This window comes from Eleutherodactylus coqui, chromosome 6 (genome assembly GCF_035609145.1).
Source record: "Eleutherodactylus coqui strain aEleCoq1 chromosome 6, aEleCoq1.hap1, whole genome shotgun sequence".
NCBI classification, from domain to species: Eukaryota; Metazoa; Chordata; class Amphibia; order Anura; family Eleutherodactylidae; genus Eleutherodactylus; species Eleutherodactylus coqui.
This window is the reverse complement of record NC_089842.1, coordinates 139,283,909-139,299,985: the sequence shown is the minus strand read 5'-3', so window position 1 is coordinate 139,299,985 and position 16,077 is coordinate 139,283,909. Positions and strand designations below refer to the sequence as shown.

The window sequence follows — 16,077 nt, the reverse complement described above, 5'->3', positions numbered from 1 at the left end:
TAGAAGCCGCAACCATGTTAAAAACTCAATGGGAATCTTCCAATGCTCCAATACTGAAAACAGGTATGACCAGCTTGGAGTATCAAAGGCTTTATAAACATCCGAGAGAGCAACATTGCAGGAATGCCTCTGGTTTGTCAGATATGTGTAAGTTGCGTTATCATACGGATGCTGTCTGGAGCCGGGCGACCTGGGACGAACCCTACTTGATCTTTTCCAATTATAGATAAGGCCGGGTGTGACTAGGATTTTGGTGAGGAATTTTTAAATCTACATTGATTAAAGATATAGGCCGGTAAGTCTGCTTATCCAGTAGGTCTCTCTCGGTTTTGGTGACCATTGAGATATCTGCCATAAGTGATGTCTGTCGCACTTGTTGACCATCTCATTAAAATAATTTGTCAGATGCATGTGTAAAGTTGGGGAGACATTTTTATAGTAGGCGGCGGAGAAGCCATCCAGACCTGGGTGCTTGTTGACTTTCATTGTTTCTATTGTGTCCTTGCCCTTTTCTGGAGTGATTTTGCAGCCAGGTGAACCAAAAATGCATCAGGTAGTACGGGAAATGTAGTGTCTTGAAGATATGCGGTTAGTAGCTCTGCAGATGTGTGATGTGGCTGGGAGTATAGTTTGGCCAGAAAATGCCTGAATTCCGATATTACTGTCAAGGGGTTTGCCGTGACTGTGCCATGTTTTGTGTGGAGCCTGAAGAAAGGGCTCACTATTGGGTTGGCTCGGAGTCTACGAGCTAGAGGTGTTGTTGGTTTGTTATTTAATATGTATTATCGCTGGTTGGATCATCCTAGTTTTTTCTCATCTAGGTCTGTAATGCATAAATCCATCTCTATTGGGATGGAAGTTTTTTGGCAGCCTCTTCTGACTGTAAAACTTTTTGCTCTAATTCTAATTGCCTGTGTAGGCGTGCTTTTCTCCCAGGCTGGTTTTACACTGGTGTGTGCCCTTTTATATGTACATGTGTGTATATATATACACACACTTCTTCAGATCTATCCTATTTACCTGAGGAAGGACCCCAAGTAGGTTTGAAAGCTCGCTATTACATCATGTATTTTTGTTAGGTATCATATCTATAAGATTAGGGTTTACACAGACTAAGGCAATGATCTCTCACACACTGCTTTTTGCAGCATTTAGCGCAGTGTTTCAAACGCCATGCTAAATGGCTCCATTGATTTCAATGGGCTTCTCATTCAAGCGTTCGAATGTTGCGTTTTTCTAACTGTTGTCCGCTCTATTTTTTGTGTTTCAGCGCTTTATAACACACCTCATCACTAGAGTTGAGCGAACATACTCTGCCAAGCTTGATGCTTGTTCGAGCATCAAGCCGTGTGTGACCCCGCCCCAGTTTTTGGCTCCTCCCCGTTCCTCCTCTTGCATGCAATTCCTACACATGAGAAAAAATAGGGCCTAATCTATCTATGTTTTACACAGAACGCTGCCCTAGAAGTCTATGGCAGGTTAAAAAATCAAGGGAAGGGAGTGACCCTGTGGACAACACAGGGACAAGAAGACAGTTGCCCTTATTAGGCTCTAAGTAGCCATTCTATTCCATGAAAAGGCGGTGTTAGGCCTCCTTCCCACGAACGGATTTCCGCCGCGTAATTCGCGGCGAAAATCCGCTGCGTTGCACGCAGCTATTAGGTTCTATTGAACCTAATAGCTCCATGCTCACGATGCGTAATTCCACCGCGGAATTACGCACCGCGATTTCTCCCGTCCTCACCCGCAGCATGCTCTATTTTCTGCGGGTGAGGACGGGCTGTACGCACTGACGGCTTCCATTGCAGTCAATGGAAGCCGTCCATTCACGCTATCTCCCGCTGTAACCAGCGGGAGATAGCGTGAAAAAACGCTTTCCCGCCCACCGCCGAGCGTCATATGACGCCAAATGACGCGGTCCGGCCGCGTCACGTGACACGGCTGGTGACGCGAGAGCGGTGGGCGGTGACGAGCGGTGACGAGCGGTGACGCGGCGGTGGTGGGCGGGGAAGCGATTTCACGCTATCTCCCGCAGGTAAGTATAGGGGCTCTGGGGGGCGCCGTGACGGGCTTCACAGCGGAATATTACGCTGCGGAGCCCGTCACGCTCGTGGGAAGGAGGCCTTACACGCGCTTGTGAACTGGCATGGTGAGCGCAAAATTTCATAGACTAATAGACTGGTAGAGTTGGAAGGGACCTCCAGGGTCATCAGGTCCAACCTCCTGCTCAGTGCAGGATTTACTAAATCATCCCAGACAGATGTCTGTCCAGCCTTTGTTTGAACACTTCCATTGAAGGAGAACCACCTCCTGTGGTAACCTGTTCCACTCACTGATCACCCTCACTGTCTAATATCTAATCTGTGCCTCCCCCCTTTCAGTTTCATCCCATTGCTCCTAGTTTTTCCTGTTTCAGCAAGCATATTTGCGCATACGTTTGTGGAAGCCCTAACTTAGTTTCTTAGGCTAATTTCACACGGATGAGACATGGGGCCGTGGATCACTTCGGGGGAGTAGCGATCCTCCTCTGTGGTTGATTGTAGTTTCTCCCATTTTCATAGGGGAAGCCTGGCACTGCATCAGGTGGTGAGATGTTGCTGCTGACCCCATTGAAGACAATGGGCATTGCGAGGGCGCAGCCAAAGATAAGCTGCAATCTGGGGAAAAGACATGGCTGGTGTGTATAAACCTATTTATAGGAAGGGGGATCATATGTGTGTGACATTTGTGTGTCTGGCAGCAACGCAGAAATCTCACGCATGTGAAAACGGCCTTTGGCTACATTTACACGTGCGAGTGCTCCCTCAGCCCGATATCGCGCTCGCACGCTTCACAGCGATGCGCATTATTGATTAAAAATCACTTCTGTGAAATTGAGATCTTCACGCGTGTGACAGGATGGCGTTTCCTGTTGACTTCAACGTGATACATTGCACCACACAGCAAGGAAGCGTTGTGCGACGTCATTTAAGGTCCCATTGAAAACAATGCGCAAGGCATTCCGGGGGGAACGCACAAAGATAGAGCGTGCTGCGAGGAAGGGTGCCTGCACTCGAACGGAATTTCTAGCGCGTTATTTTATGCACATTGTCCGCCCCAGACCGCAGCCAATATACTCCTATGAGGATCCGCAGTTGTCCCCAGACGGACGGATTTGTATCGCGTTTTTTCACGCGCTTGAAAAAATCTGCGACCTGTTCTAATTTGGGTCAGATTCTGCGCGTGAAGCCTCCAATACAAGTGAATGGGTGCGTTTTTTCACGCAGTACATCCGCAGTGCAGCTGTATTTTATATTTGTAGGAGTTTTGCGCGCATCTCAGAAAACACACGGTAATCTCGTGAATAACCGGCGCGATCACATAATACACAGTCACGTGACCGCCGGGCCCTGCGGTATATGAAGGTCAAGAAACTTCTGCCTGCGGAGCCGCACCGGCACTCTGTGAACACGAGCCTACGTGTGAGGCTGACGGTATAGGTCTACGTATAATACACACACGCCGCCATTCTGCGGTATTTCCCGCCGCACGCAGCACTTATATAGCGGAATGTGAGCTACCGCCGCCGCTCATCACCGCACCGCGCCGGAACTGAGCGCTGGTCACGTGGTCTCTAACTGCAGCATCGTGGCTCCGCCCCAACCGCTCAGTTCACGCCCCTCCGGCTTTGGAGCACCGCCCACTGCTCCCTGCTGACAGCAGCCCCGTCCTACCGCTGCCTTCCATTCATTGCATGGAGGAAGGAGGGAGGGACAGCGGGTACACATGGAGCTCAGCAACCAGGAAGAGGACGGTGTGCACGGCGCGGCCGCTGCAGGTAACCGCTGTATGCTGGGAGAAGTAGTCCTGCAGAGCTGCGGGATGCTGGGAGAAGTAGTCCTGCAGAGCTGCAGGTTACTGGGGATGCTAGGAGTAGAAGTCCTTCAGAGCTGCGGGTTGCTAGGGGATTCTGGGAGTAGTAGTAGTCCTGCAGAGCTGCAGGTTTCTGGGGATGCTGGAAGTAGTAGTAGTCCTGCAGAGCTGCGGGTTACTGGTGGATGCTGGGAGTAGTAGTAGTCCTGCAGAGCTGCAGGTTTCTGGGGATGCTGGAAGTAGTAGTAGTCCTGCAGAGCTGCGGGTTGCTAGGGGATGCTGGGAGTAGTAGTAGTCCTGCAGAGCTGCAGGTTTCTGGGGATGCTGGAAGTAGTAGTAGTCCTGCAGAGCTGCAGGTTTCTGGGGATGCTGGAAGTAGTAGTAGTCCTGCAGAGCTGCGGGTTACTGGGGGATGCTGGGAGTAGTAGTAGTCCTGCAGAGCTGCGGGTTACTGGGGGATGCTGGGAGTAGTAGTAGTCCTGCAGAGCCGTGTGTTACTGGGGGATGCTAGGAGTAGTAGTCCTGCGAGTTACGGGGGGGGGGGGATGCTGGGAGTAGTATTCCTGCAGAGCTGCAGGTTACTGGGAGATACTGGGAGTAGTAGTAGTCCTGCAGAGCTATGGGCTACTGGGGGATGCTGGGAGTAGTAGTAGTCCTGCAGAGCTGGGGGATGCTGGGAGTAGTAGTAGTCCTGCAGAGCTGGGGGGATGCTGGGAGTAGTAGTAGTCCTGCAGAGCTGGGGGGATGCTGGGAGTAGTAGTAGTCCTGCAGAGCTGCGGGTTACTGGGGAATGCCGGGAGGAGTAGTAGTCCTGCAGAGCTGGGGGGTGCTGGGAGTAGTAGTAGTCCTGCAGAGCTGGGGGGTGCTGGGAGTAGTAGTAGTCCTGCAGAGCTGGGGGGTGCTGGGAGTAGTAGTAGTCCTGCAGAGCTGCGGGTTACTGGGGAATGCCAGGAGTAGTAGTAGTAGTATAGAGCCTGGCTCTTGCCTATGACCTGAAGGTTGCAAGTTCAATCCCTGCATGATTCAGGTAGTCGGCTCAAGGTTGAACTCAGCCTTCCATCCTTCCGAGGTCGGTAAAATGAGAACCCAGCTTGGTGGCGGGTAATAAATAATAATTACCTGAAAGCGCTGCGGAATAAGTTGGTGATATACAAATACCAAGATTTATTTTTTTATTTAGTCCTGCAGAGGTGCAGGTTACTGGGGCATTCTGGGAGTAGTAGTAGTCCTGCAGAGCTGCGGGTTACTGGGGAATGCTGGGAGTAGTAGTAGTCCTGCAGAGCTGCGGGTTACTGGGCGAATGCTGCAAGTAGTCCTGCCGAGCTGTGGGTTACTGGGGGATTCTGGGAGTAGTAGTAGTCCTGCAGAGCTGCGGGTTACTGGGGGATGCTGGGAGTAGTAGTAGTCCTGCAGAGCTGCGGGTTACTGGGGGATGCTGGGAGTAGTAGTAGTCCTGCAGAGCTGCGGGTTACTGGGGAATGCTGGGAGTAGTAGTAGCCCTGTAGAGCTGCGGGTTACTGGGCGAATGCTGCGAGTAGTCCTGCCGAGCTGTGGGTTACTGGGGGATTCTGGGAGTAGTAGTAGTCCTGCAGAGCTGCGGGTTACTGGGGGATGCTGGGAGTAGTAGTAGTCCTGCAGAGCTGCGGGTTACTGGGGGATGCTGGGAGTAGGAGTAGTCCTGCAGAGCTGCGGGTTACTGGGGGATTCTGGGAGTAGGAGTAGTCCTGCAGAGCTGCAGGTTGCTGGGGGGGATGCTGAGAAGAACCACTATTACTAAATCTAGACATTAATACCCTTGTAAGTGACCCGTGGGCTCCGGCACCCCTACCTAATAACCACTACTAGGCTGCTATAGGAAGAATGATGAGGACTTTACTCAGTGCCCGCCACCAGTACGAACGAAAGGCTTACGGATTTTTATTAGTAGATTCCAAGTAATGGCGGGCTCACGCGAGCGTGTTGGTATAGCCTATTCCGTGCAGAATACACTATATCAGCCACCCATAGGCGGCCATGTTACCACTGACACGAATGGCACAAAATAAAGGCGCAAGAAAAATTTCAGCTTGTTTCATCCTGGCGCGTATTATTCATGCAAACAGCCCAGTTAGTACATGGTGATTGGCGGAAGTATGTAATGTCGTTGAGTACCGCGCGCATATCTCTCGCAGCCGTCACACTGCAAGATACACTCATATGAGCCTGGCCTAAATAAAAGGGTCCAAATTTTAATTGCACTTCTCGTTATTTATCTTGTGGAATATAATTGTGGGCTGCACCCCTTACCAATACAGGGGTTGTACCAGGAGCACAAGTTACCCCCCTCATCTGAGACCCCCGCTGATGTCAATAATGGAGGGCCCACATCCTCCGCACTGCTGCCTTACTACTCTCTCCGCAGTGAGGACGAGACTGAAGCGTGCTGCCGCTCCATTTACTTTCAATGGGACTGCCGGAAATAGGCGAGCGCTCGGGTCTTCACGTCAGCCCTATTGAAATGGAGCGCCAACTGTGCATTCTCAGCTAGCGCTCCATTAATTCTGATGTCACAGTGGGGAGTGTTGCTACCCCTACAATGACAAGAGGGGGGGGGGGGGCACGAGACCCCACCGATCAGCAAGTTGTCACCCATCCTGTGTATAGGGGATAACTGTTACTCTTGGTACAACCTCTTTAAAGGAAACCCGTCACAAGGTGTGTGTGCTGTAAACTAAGTTATGGTGCTAATATGGCAGACTCCTAGGAGTCCGTGGAGGTAAATCTTCTACTTATCCAGCTCCCTGCCCCATTGATTGCTATGGGAGTGCGCACATCGCGTCCAGCCAGCATCCAGCTGACTTTCAGGGGTGACGGTGGTGGATCAGGGAGCCAGATAAGTATAAGAACTCCTGGGAATCTGCCGTATGAGCTATAACTTTCACTTATGGTGCCCCTACCTGCTGATGGGTTCTCTTTAAGCGTTGCCTAAATCAACATAGATACACTATAAGAAAAAGAGTTATGGACCTCATAACTTCGTATCTTTAAAGAGTGCCCGCACTTTCCTCTTCTACATCGTCGGCTGTGTTTGGAGCTGGAGCGCTTCGATGGGGAAAGTGCAGGTACTCTTTAAGCCTTCTGTTGCAACTGGTAATTCTTGGCTGTGATACATGTTTGTCATTTGTACAGAGCATTCCCGGATCCTGATCCATCTTCAGCAAGGAAAAGCCTTCGTATGGAGATCAGAGGATGCCCGCAAGATCCGGGAGGAGCACGGGCTGGTGGGGAACCTGGTAGGAGCGTTGGTGAGGAAACCTAGGCAGAACACACGGCTCGGCCTCCCACTACAGCTGCTTCCCGAAGAAGCCCGGATACTGGTGGAAATTGGGGCAGCACGACTAGTACATCATTGCTCGATGGACGGGGAATCCTCAGTAGGTGACGGATTGTTAGTGGTATTAATGTTACTCCTAGATGAAGCCTGCAGAAAATTAGTACCAATGTTTTACACTAGTAGTTTTTATATTTATTGGGGGTCAGTCAACACTAACTCAGGCAATAAATGAGACATGGAATCTGGTGGCAATTGGCAACTGTTCCATGATTAAAGGGGTTGTACCAAAAACTACTTTATCACCTATCCACAGAATAGGTGATCAAAGTCTGATCAGTAAGTTTCTCACTGCTGAGAACCCTCACGGATCCCAAGGAAGAGGGTCCTGTGTCCCCTCGCTTCTCATCACTGTGGGTCGCTCGCTGCCCTTGCCCACTGTTACTTCGCAGTGAATGGAGCAGTGGGGGCACATGTACGGTGCTACTCCCTTTATTTCAGTGGGGCTCACGGAAATGGCCAAGTGCAAGCACTCGGGTATCTCCAGCCGTCCCATCAGGGGCGTAACTATAGAGGATGCAGGGGATGCGGTTGCACCTGGGCCCCAGGAGCCTTGGGGGGCCCTTATGGCCTCTCTTCTCCATATAGGTAACCCTGTACTATGAGTAAAGCATTATAGTTGGGGGCCCTGTTACAAGTTTAGCATCGGGGCCCGGGAGCTTCAAGTTACGCCTCTGCGTCCCATGGAAAATGATTGGAGCCGCACATACGCAACCACCACTCTATTCTATATCCTCCTCCCTGCGGAGGATGCAGTGAGTAGGACGGGGACATAGGAACCCAATCTCGGGATTGTAGGGCATTTTTCAACAGTGAGAATTCCCCCCCCCCCCCCCCCCCCCCTTTACCACCACTGATCAGATTTCTATCACCTATTCTATGCAGATTTTTATCACCTACTTTATGGATGGGTGATAAGTTGTTTTTTGTATCACCCCTTTAGCTTTCTCCAGTTTTCGGCCACCATAGCTCCAAGATGTGCCCAAATGCTGCATGACCCAGCTGCTATGTCGGACCCTTGAACCCAAGTAGGAAGGGAGCTACCTGATCAACTTGGGTGCGACTGCTAACACTCCTAGCAAGAAGCTGACTTTGTAGGGGTCATTCAGATCTAATACGAGGAGGGTTTGAGTTCGCCAGCTCTCTGATTGTAGCTTTATGGAGAGGTTTCCCTGTGTTTTTATGGGAAGACTGGATGACAGCAAATATTGGTGAACTTGCACTCCCTTTTCTTGAGCCCTCAGCGGCATTGAAAATGCATTGATGTGAGATCCTTGTTCTTCTAAGCCAAGTTATATGGAACGTATTTTCATTCGCAGAAATTTCTTCAATATGTCTGCCATGTGTGATATACCCTGAGAAAACCATTTGGGAATCCCTATTTGAGCTGTAACCATGGCCATATTTGTGTCAACCAGCTGCCCAAGTAACTGAAGGGGCCAAGAAATGGCTAAATTAAGTTTTTCGCAGCTTGACAAGGAATTATATTTACACTACATATTATTTCCATATTTTCCTAATCATGGGGACAGTTTCACACAATCATAATAAAATTGCTTATTGGGGTCCATATTATGCATGAAAAAACAGATCCTACACGGTTCATACAGTACTGCGCGGCTTCCATGTGTTGCAGCTATAACACGGACCCTAACATGCAGACGTGTTTCAGCTGTCGGAAATTAGCCGTAACGTGAGTTAGCTTTACTTTCTCTATTTGTGAAACAAATGTTTTTGTAATTCTTTATGTACAGGATGGACCGGATGTCTCCACTGCTGCAGATGTAAAGGAGTCCTATGCACAATTTCTGCGTTCTAGCTATGAAGAACAGTGCAAGCTGGCCTTGCAAGAAAAGAAGCGCACATTGGAAGACTTGTCAGAGCGGATTGCTGAGGGCAGAAAGAAGAAAAAAAGGCGAGTTGAGCAAGAAGGTATGTGGAGACTGGTGTAATGGCTGACCAGGCTAATGCTCTTCAATAGCAGTGCCTGCTTTAATTTCCGTGAAACAGCTAAAGGGCTGACAACCTTCCTAAATCTGGTTTTGCATTTTTACACGGCTATTTAGCTTATTGGATTAATGTATTTATTCATATGGGTGATAAAATTGGGGCGTGTGAAAAAAAAATCGCAGCATCAAATTGCTGATCATTTTCGGTTGCCAATTAATTTTTCAGTAAGTGATAGGTCTTGCCTAGAGATGAGCGAGCACGCTCGGATACAGCAGTTACTCGAGCGAGCATCGCTCTTCTCGAGTGACTGCTTACTGGTCCGAGCGTGCTCGGGAGAAGCGGCGCAGGGGTAGAGAGAGATAGAGATTTCCCCCCCCCGAGCACGCTTGCACCAGTAGGCAGTTACTCGAGAAAAGCGATGCTCGCTCGAGTAACTGCTGTATCCGAGCGTGCTCACTCATCTCTAGTCTTGACTGGAGGCTCTCATAAGTTACGGAACTTAGCTCCGCCCCCCGCCATTGCAAATAGTGGTGAGGGGTAGAGAGGGGGCGGAAGCTCAGTGCACTGCTCCCAGCTCTTCCAGCCTCCTCCCCCTGCAGAGAGGGACGCCGTATATCAGCACCCGGCCAATATATAGTTGTCTGAAGGCGCCCTCAGTAAGAGAAACCAAGTAATCTTGTAGATATACTTTTTAATGGCTAACAAAAATACATTATGTTGCAGCAAGCTTTTGGGAATTCCCATCCTCAGGCTAACGTTTCATTCATTATCCTGAGGAAGGGGATATCCCGAAAGCTCGCTGTAACATCATGTATTATTGTTAGGCATCAAGAGGGTATCATATCTACAAGATTACTTTTTTTTCTTACTGAGAACAATCACACTTTACTCTACTGGCTAACACCGTACCAAACCTTTTTTCAGGATAATGGGGCATGTAGTAGGTAATGTAGTATAAAGCCCCATTCACATGACCGCTCACGAGTGACTCGTTCTTTCTCTCTTTTGCTCGCTTTCTTTCTCTTTCCTCCCCTAGAGGGGTGAATACTTCCATTATAGGCATATGAATGAGTGTGCCGGAATCCATGAGAAAAAACACTGCTGGCCTCCATGTAAATTGGAGGTAGAGTTTGGCCAGTTTCACACGACCGAGAATCTTGTGCGAGTTTGGTGCGTTGCTAGAGGCACAAAACTTGCACAAATATGAATCCTATTCTTTAGAATCGAGGAAATCTATATTTCCTATCTTTTTGCGTTCTTCGAAACGCATCGCCCATTGTTTTTAATGAGTGAGTAAAACACATCACACTGCGTGCGAAGCGCTCATGAGTGCGATGCAAGGTTTCCCATTGACAACAATGGGTAACACTTGCCAATCCTCTAAGGCAGCTGAAAGACCATCGCTACTTCACAGAAGTGATGGGAGGCATTCTTCCCAGAAAAACGCACGTTGACAAGCGCAATATCTCCCAAGCTTCTCTGCCTAATATCACGCTGACCCGTGTGTAGGTAGCCTATGGTTAATGGAGTTCCCTAGGTGCCATGTTTGGAATGTGTTATAAAGATGTGATTATCCTCATGTGAAGAGTGTTTTATATTCAGTACTTTTTACCTAAGTTTATATCTAAATGGATTGTCTTATGAAGGCAATGTCTGTCCTTATGCCCTATTGTGAGATATGGATATCATGAAGGATAGCCCTGAGTGAGGGGTGCTGGGTCAGGACATTGAGCTGTCCTAGGACACTTTCTTTTGCATGGGCAGTCATTCATTTGAGTGGCCACCATGTAATACTACATTTCCCCTACAGTACCCACTGCAGGAAAAAGCTTGGCTGGCAGCTGCTCCCCCCTGGCTAAAGCAGCTGTTTAGCAGGAGTGGGACTCATTGCAATCCGCTAAATATTGCATCGCCTTCATTTGGAGGGGGGTTGTTTCTAATGAGACGGCCCTTTAAATTGTCAATTATCTATACATTTGTGTGATTACAGAAGAACCAATGGAGTCCTCCTCTCAAGGCCCTATAAAAGAACTATGTAACTTGGAGCAGACATTCCACTTCCCAAAGGAAGCCATGATGGTGCAGATTCCTACAGCTCGGCTGCATCCTGGTAAAGAAGAAGAGGTGGATATACAAGAAGTATCATCAGAATGGCCATATGCAGGCCAGAAGAATCATGAGGCACGCTACAGGGTTTTCAGGGATCTTTGGCAGAAGGGCTATTATCTCACCAACGGTGGCAAGTTTGGGGGAGACTTTCTTGTTTATCCAGGTATCCTATTCCTGCTAATACTTTATTCACACGTTTTTGTTATAGACCAATAATATTCTGTAAGGTTTTAGGGATGCTTGAAGTGTACCTGAGTTTTCAAAATCTGCCAAGGTCTTTATTGGGTGCTGCCTTGCTGCTGTTTGCCTCTACTTTGAGCCCTTAACAATTAAGTTTTCCATGTAGATTTTTCTGCTGTTCGCCATCCACTTACTGGTGGGGTGTCCTGAGGTTGCCCGTCTGCCCATACTGTACTGGCTGGGACTTCCTCTCCCACACTTCTCATGCTGTTTGCCTTGGCCTACTCCAATCAGCTGCATAACAGCATCTGAACGTGTGCCCCTCTATTGCGTGTAGTAACTAGCTGTGTCCCCATGTCCCTGTTACTAGAAAAGCTAAATCCCTAATAACAGGAAGTGGATTGCAAAGGTGATGGGAGACCCCTAGTGGCAGGAACTTCAAACTTTATTTTCAGTGGTAAAACAAAAAAACTTTTAATGCAAGTAAAATCATAGAATGGTAGAGTTGGAAGGGACCTTCAGGGTCATCTGGTTCAACCCCCTGTTCAATGCAGGATCACTAAATCATCCCTAGTACATTACAAGATTGATTATACTGGGTGAGCATAAGTTGTGTGAAACGTTACTGTCCATTTAAACTTACTATTGTCTCATGAAAGAGGCCCATAAAGGGATAGTGTAGCAGGGATAGAACATCTGTTTTACAGCCTTCCCCAAACTTAGTTCTACAATCTGAAAAGATTCTCATGACAGTGGCACTGTACTTATTCTGGGTCAGAATATTGTTCAAGGGGTTGTCTCTTGTCTACTGCTGTGGCTCATAGGGGGGTGACCCAAGCCAGGTACCCGACTCTATAATGTACATATGCCAAAATAGGACAAATGGACAGGGTTTCCATTGAAGAGACAACCCCTTTTAATATGCATGTATTGGAACAACCCATTTGGCTTTTTAATCCTTAAACTGCCAAAGATGTTTGTAATCCGCCATAACGTTTACACTGGCCATGACAAGACTAGAAGGGCAAGCGCTTAAATTTCAGCATTCCATTAAAGTCCAGAAACCTAGCTTTTAAATGTTACCAGGCACCTCAACTTGTAAACGCTGCACACATGAAACAGCGCTCAAAGTCGAGGAGCTGGATGGAACGTTTACCTCCTGGTTCTTGTGTCTCGGTAGGTTGGAAGATAGAATGTGTAATATGTGATCTGTGGGTTTTTTTCCCCTACTTTTGGTACTTTCCCACAGGTGTAGTTAAAATGACATTGGAAAGATGACGTACCTTTTTTCACAATTTTCAATATGGTTTTTACAGGTGAAACTTGTAAATGTGTTTCAGATGTGAAAAACACAATTGCACTGAAAAGTGTAGCAAAAGCACATGCGGTTTTTCCAATGCTGCTTTAACGACCCTTCAGCCGTAGCCATATGAATACACCATAAAGGTATATTCCCACAAAACCTGCACCAAAGGTCTTCTGCGCAGATTTTACACACAAAATCTGAAGCGTTTCTGCCCCCTTGTGGCTGTACCAAAGAGGAGTAAGAAGATGAGCAGTTGGACATCTAATTACCCCATGACTCTAATAGGCCGCCTGCAGACGAGCGGGTCGGATCCGGCAGCGAGAAATCTCGCCGCGCGATCCGACCCCAGAGCCTGCAGGGACGAGCGCGTACTCACCCGCGCCTGGCGGCCCCGGCTCTTTGATGTGCCGGCTGCCGCGCAGCCGGCGCATGCGCAGACCGGAGCCGGCGGCCAGGTGAGTGCGTGCCCCGCAGAAAATTAGAACATGCCGCGGTTTGTTTGCCGCGCGAGATTTCGCGCGGCCAAACCGCGGCCGTCTGCATAGGCGTGCGTATTGTAATGCACTCCTATGCAGACTTTCAGCGGCGGAAATCCCGCGGGAAATCCCGCGGCGGGATTTCCGCTCGTCTGCAGGCGGCCTTAAGGACATTCGTCAACTCTGCCACCTATATAAGTACTGGTGATGGTGTGTGCATGTAGACATAGACATGTGGCTTACATGAACTGTGCAAATCATGCAGGCCCTTTTCACACGTCAGTACTTTACATCAGTGTTTGTAAAGCAAGTCTAGGAATGGCATCTATGCAAAGAAAATCAACAGAAGAATTTGCGCTACTTCTGCGCTTTGGACTCACTACAGGTTTTGGCTTACAGGCGTTTGCAGAAATGTAACGTTTTTCAACACTGCATTTACTGCGGTTTCAGCAACGCTGAAAATGCAGCCAAGGAAGCTGGAAAACCAAAAGCAATGCTCACCTAGCAGGTGCTGTCAGGGTCCCGGGCCGCTGATCTCTACAAAATACAAAGAAGCAGCAGCACTCCGTCATAAAACACTATCTGGTCCGAGGTGCGGGTCCTGTGTGCAGGCTCCACTGGTCCCCACTCCTGGGACCCCAGTAGCAAGTGATTGCAGAAAAATGGAGCAGCACCACGGGTCTTCCAAAAAGCTGTTGTTTTTATTTATTCCATAAAAATGGGGCAGCAACGTTTCAACTCTTTTTCAAGCTGACCACCACTATAGAACACCATAGACTTTATAGAAAACATACACCAATCAAATGCAACCCACACCCAACACATAATTAAAATGACAGAGGCTCACCTGTGACCAGAAGCAATCATAGAATCCCTGTGGGAAGCACGATGGCAGGAGCAGCTGCGGCATACGTTCTAGCACAATAATGCAAACCCATTGCGTTTATGCGGGATTACGAAGTCCATCGCGGTAGTGCACAACGCTACAATGCACTTTGTGGCTCAATGTCGGAGATCACATGCCCACTGCGCATCCGCAAGAGTCCTAGAACTCTTGCGATAGTTCGAGCATCACACAGGGCTTCAGCATATATTATGCCCGTTCACATTGATGTAACCATAGACATAGCGATATGTCTACAGTGAAAATTACTTATCCACAATGGCATGAGATCGCATCCACAGAGCACACACACTGTCAAGAGGCCGCGGCAACCGCCTCCATCTACCATGCTGGTCTACATCATAGATTGCCACGCCGCTGATCTCTGGTGCTGCTCCAGGCTTCCCCTGCACTGACAGATTATCTATTGCTGGTAGCGAGGTTTGAGAACCCTGCCTCTAGTAAGCGATTGGCTGATCCAGCGCTGAGAACCAATCAGAGCTGGCGAGCTCTGATTGGTGCATCGAGCCAGCGCTGAGAACCAATCACAGCAATCTTTCTGGAGGCGGGGTTTTCAATCTGTCAGTGTAGTAATTGATGTAACTTTTTTTTTTTTCAGTGTTTCCTGGTGGTATGCATAAAAAGTGCAGTGAATACACATCCAGTTGCATATTTGCTGCATTTTTACACAATCCCATAGCTTTCAATGGGTGACTTCGATCCATGGTACATGACAAACTAGGACATGCTGTGATTGTATTTATTTTTTTATTTACAAGCTTAAAAAAACACAAAAGACCCTGCACATTTGAATACACCGATGGTGTCCTATGCGGTCCATAAATGACAGGGATAGAAAAGACGCTGGTGTGCCTGAGGCCTTGGGCGCTGTTGGGGGCCGACTTTTACCATTACATTTTATTCCCTTCTTACATTACTAAGCTTCGATGCAAAATTACAGGACTGGCCATGAAAATAAAGCGTCGGGGGGCATTTCACACATTAAGTGTCTATTATCGGAAAATATAGGGGTAGGAGGAGCTCAAAGATGCAAAATGTCACAGTAGCAAAAGGGTTAATTCTGGTCTTAAAATTTAAAGGCGTTTGCAGGCATATTTTAAAGCAAAATGGTTTCTATAAGAACATGTATTTGGGAGCTAAAACCTGCGCGGAGCCGTGGATATGGCCCGACTAGACCCTTGCAGCACAAGGCCTTCGCTCTATAGATATGACTGCATTACACAATGTATACACATAGGACTACCTTCGCATCTCTGTAACAGTATGGCCACTATTTTCCGTTCTCTTTTGCTACAGGAGATCCAATGCGCTTCCATGCACATTATATCGCTATCTGCTTGCCGCAGGATGAGGACCTCGCACTAACGGACGTCATCACCGCAGGACGCCTGGGTACAAATGTAAAAAAGACAGTTCTGCTGTGCTCCTCCAACCCCGAGGGACAAGTGACGTATACCTCCTTACAGTGGTCCGGCTTGCAGTGAGGTACTGCTACGCAACCTTGCATCAGGATTAGACTTCATGTCGTCACATTACCGACTTTTTTTTGAATTTTTATAGTTTGTCCCCAAGCGAAGGCTCCAAACCCCAAATTATGTGGATGCTGCTTTTAGGCAGAAGGCTCCAGGCATGGAGCTTGGGAAAGAACACGTGGTTTCTGAGAAATGTACTACATCTCAGCTGGAAATAAGACTCCTATTGCTATACCCATTCTCAAGAGTGGGATGTCATCCGTCTCCAGCCAACGGCATTTCTCACTGTACAGTTTGCTGCTGTTTTTCCCCCATTGTACAAGTCTTATTTTTTAAGATTATTAAAGTTTTCTATTTAAGAGATATTTTAAGACAAGCAATTTTAACCCTGTTGTTCCAGTATCACAAAACTTCGTTTAGATATGTATTGAAATATGGCTACAACTACGGCCAAAAAC

The 16,077-nt window shown here is 48.1% G+C and overlaps 1 protein-coding gene across 1 annotated transcript; it reads left to right on the top strand.

Annotated features, from left to right (window-relative positions):
* Window positions 1-3,730: 3,730 nt before the first annotated feature.
* TSEN34 (tRNA splicing endonuclease subunit 34) lies at window positions 3,731-15,984 on the top strand. The gene is made up of 5 exons (XM_066607731.1): window positions 3,731-3,817; window positions 7,021-7,265; window positions 8,977-9,154; window positions 11,163-11,444; window positions 15,444-15,984. The coding sequence occupies exons 1-5, from the start codon at window positions 3,766-3,768 to the stop codon at window positions 15,629-15,631; spliced, it is 945 nt and encodes a 314-aa protein (XP_066463828.1). The 5' UTR covers window positions 3,731-3,765; the 3' UTR covers window positions 15,632-15,984.
* Window positions 15,985-16,077: the final 93 nt, after the last annotated feature.

Coding starts and splice junctions, on each gene's coding strand:
- TSEN34 (XM_066607731.1), top strand. CDS start 3,766: ATGGAGCTCAGCAACCAGGAAGAGGACGGTGTGCACGGCGCGGCCGCT. Junction 3,818..7,020: donor GCACGGCGCGGCCGCTGCAG/GTAACCGCTGTA, acceptor TCATTTGTACAG/AGCATTCCCGGATCCTGATC. Junction 11,445..15,443: donor AGACTTTCTTGTTTATCCAG/GTATCCTATTCC, acceptor CTTTTGCTACAG/GAGATCCAATGCGCTTCCAT.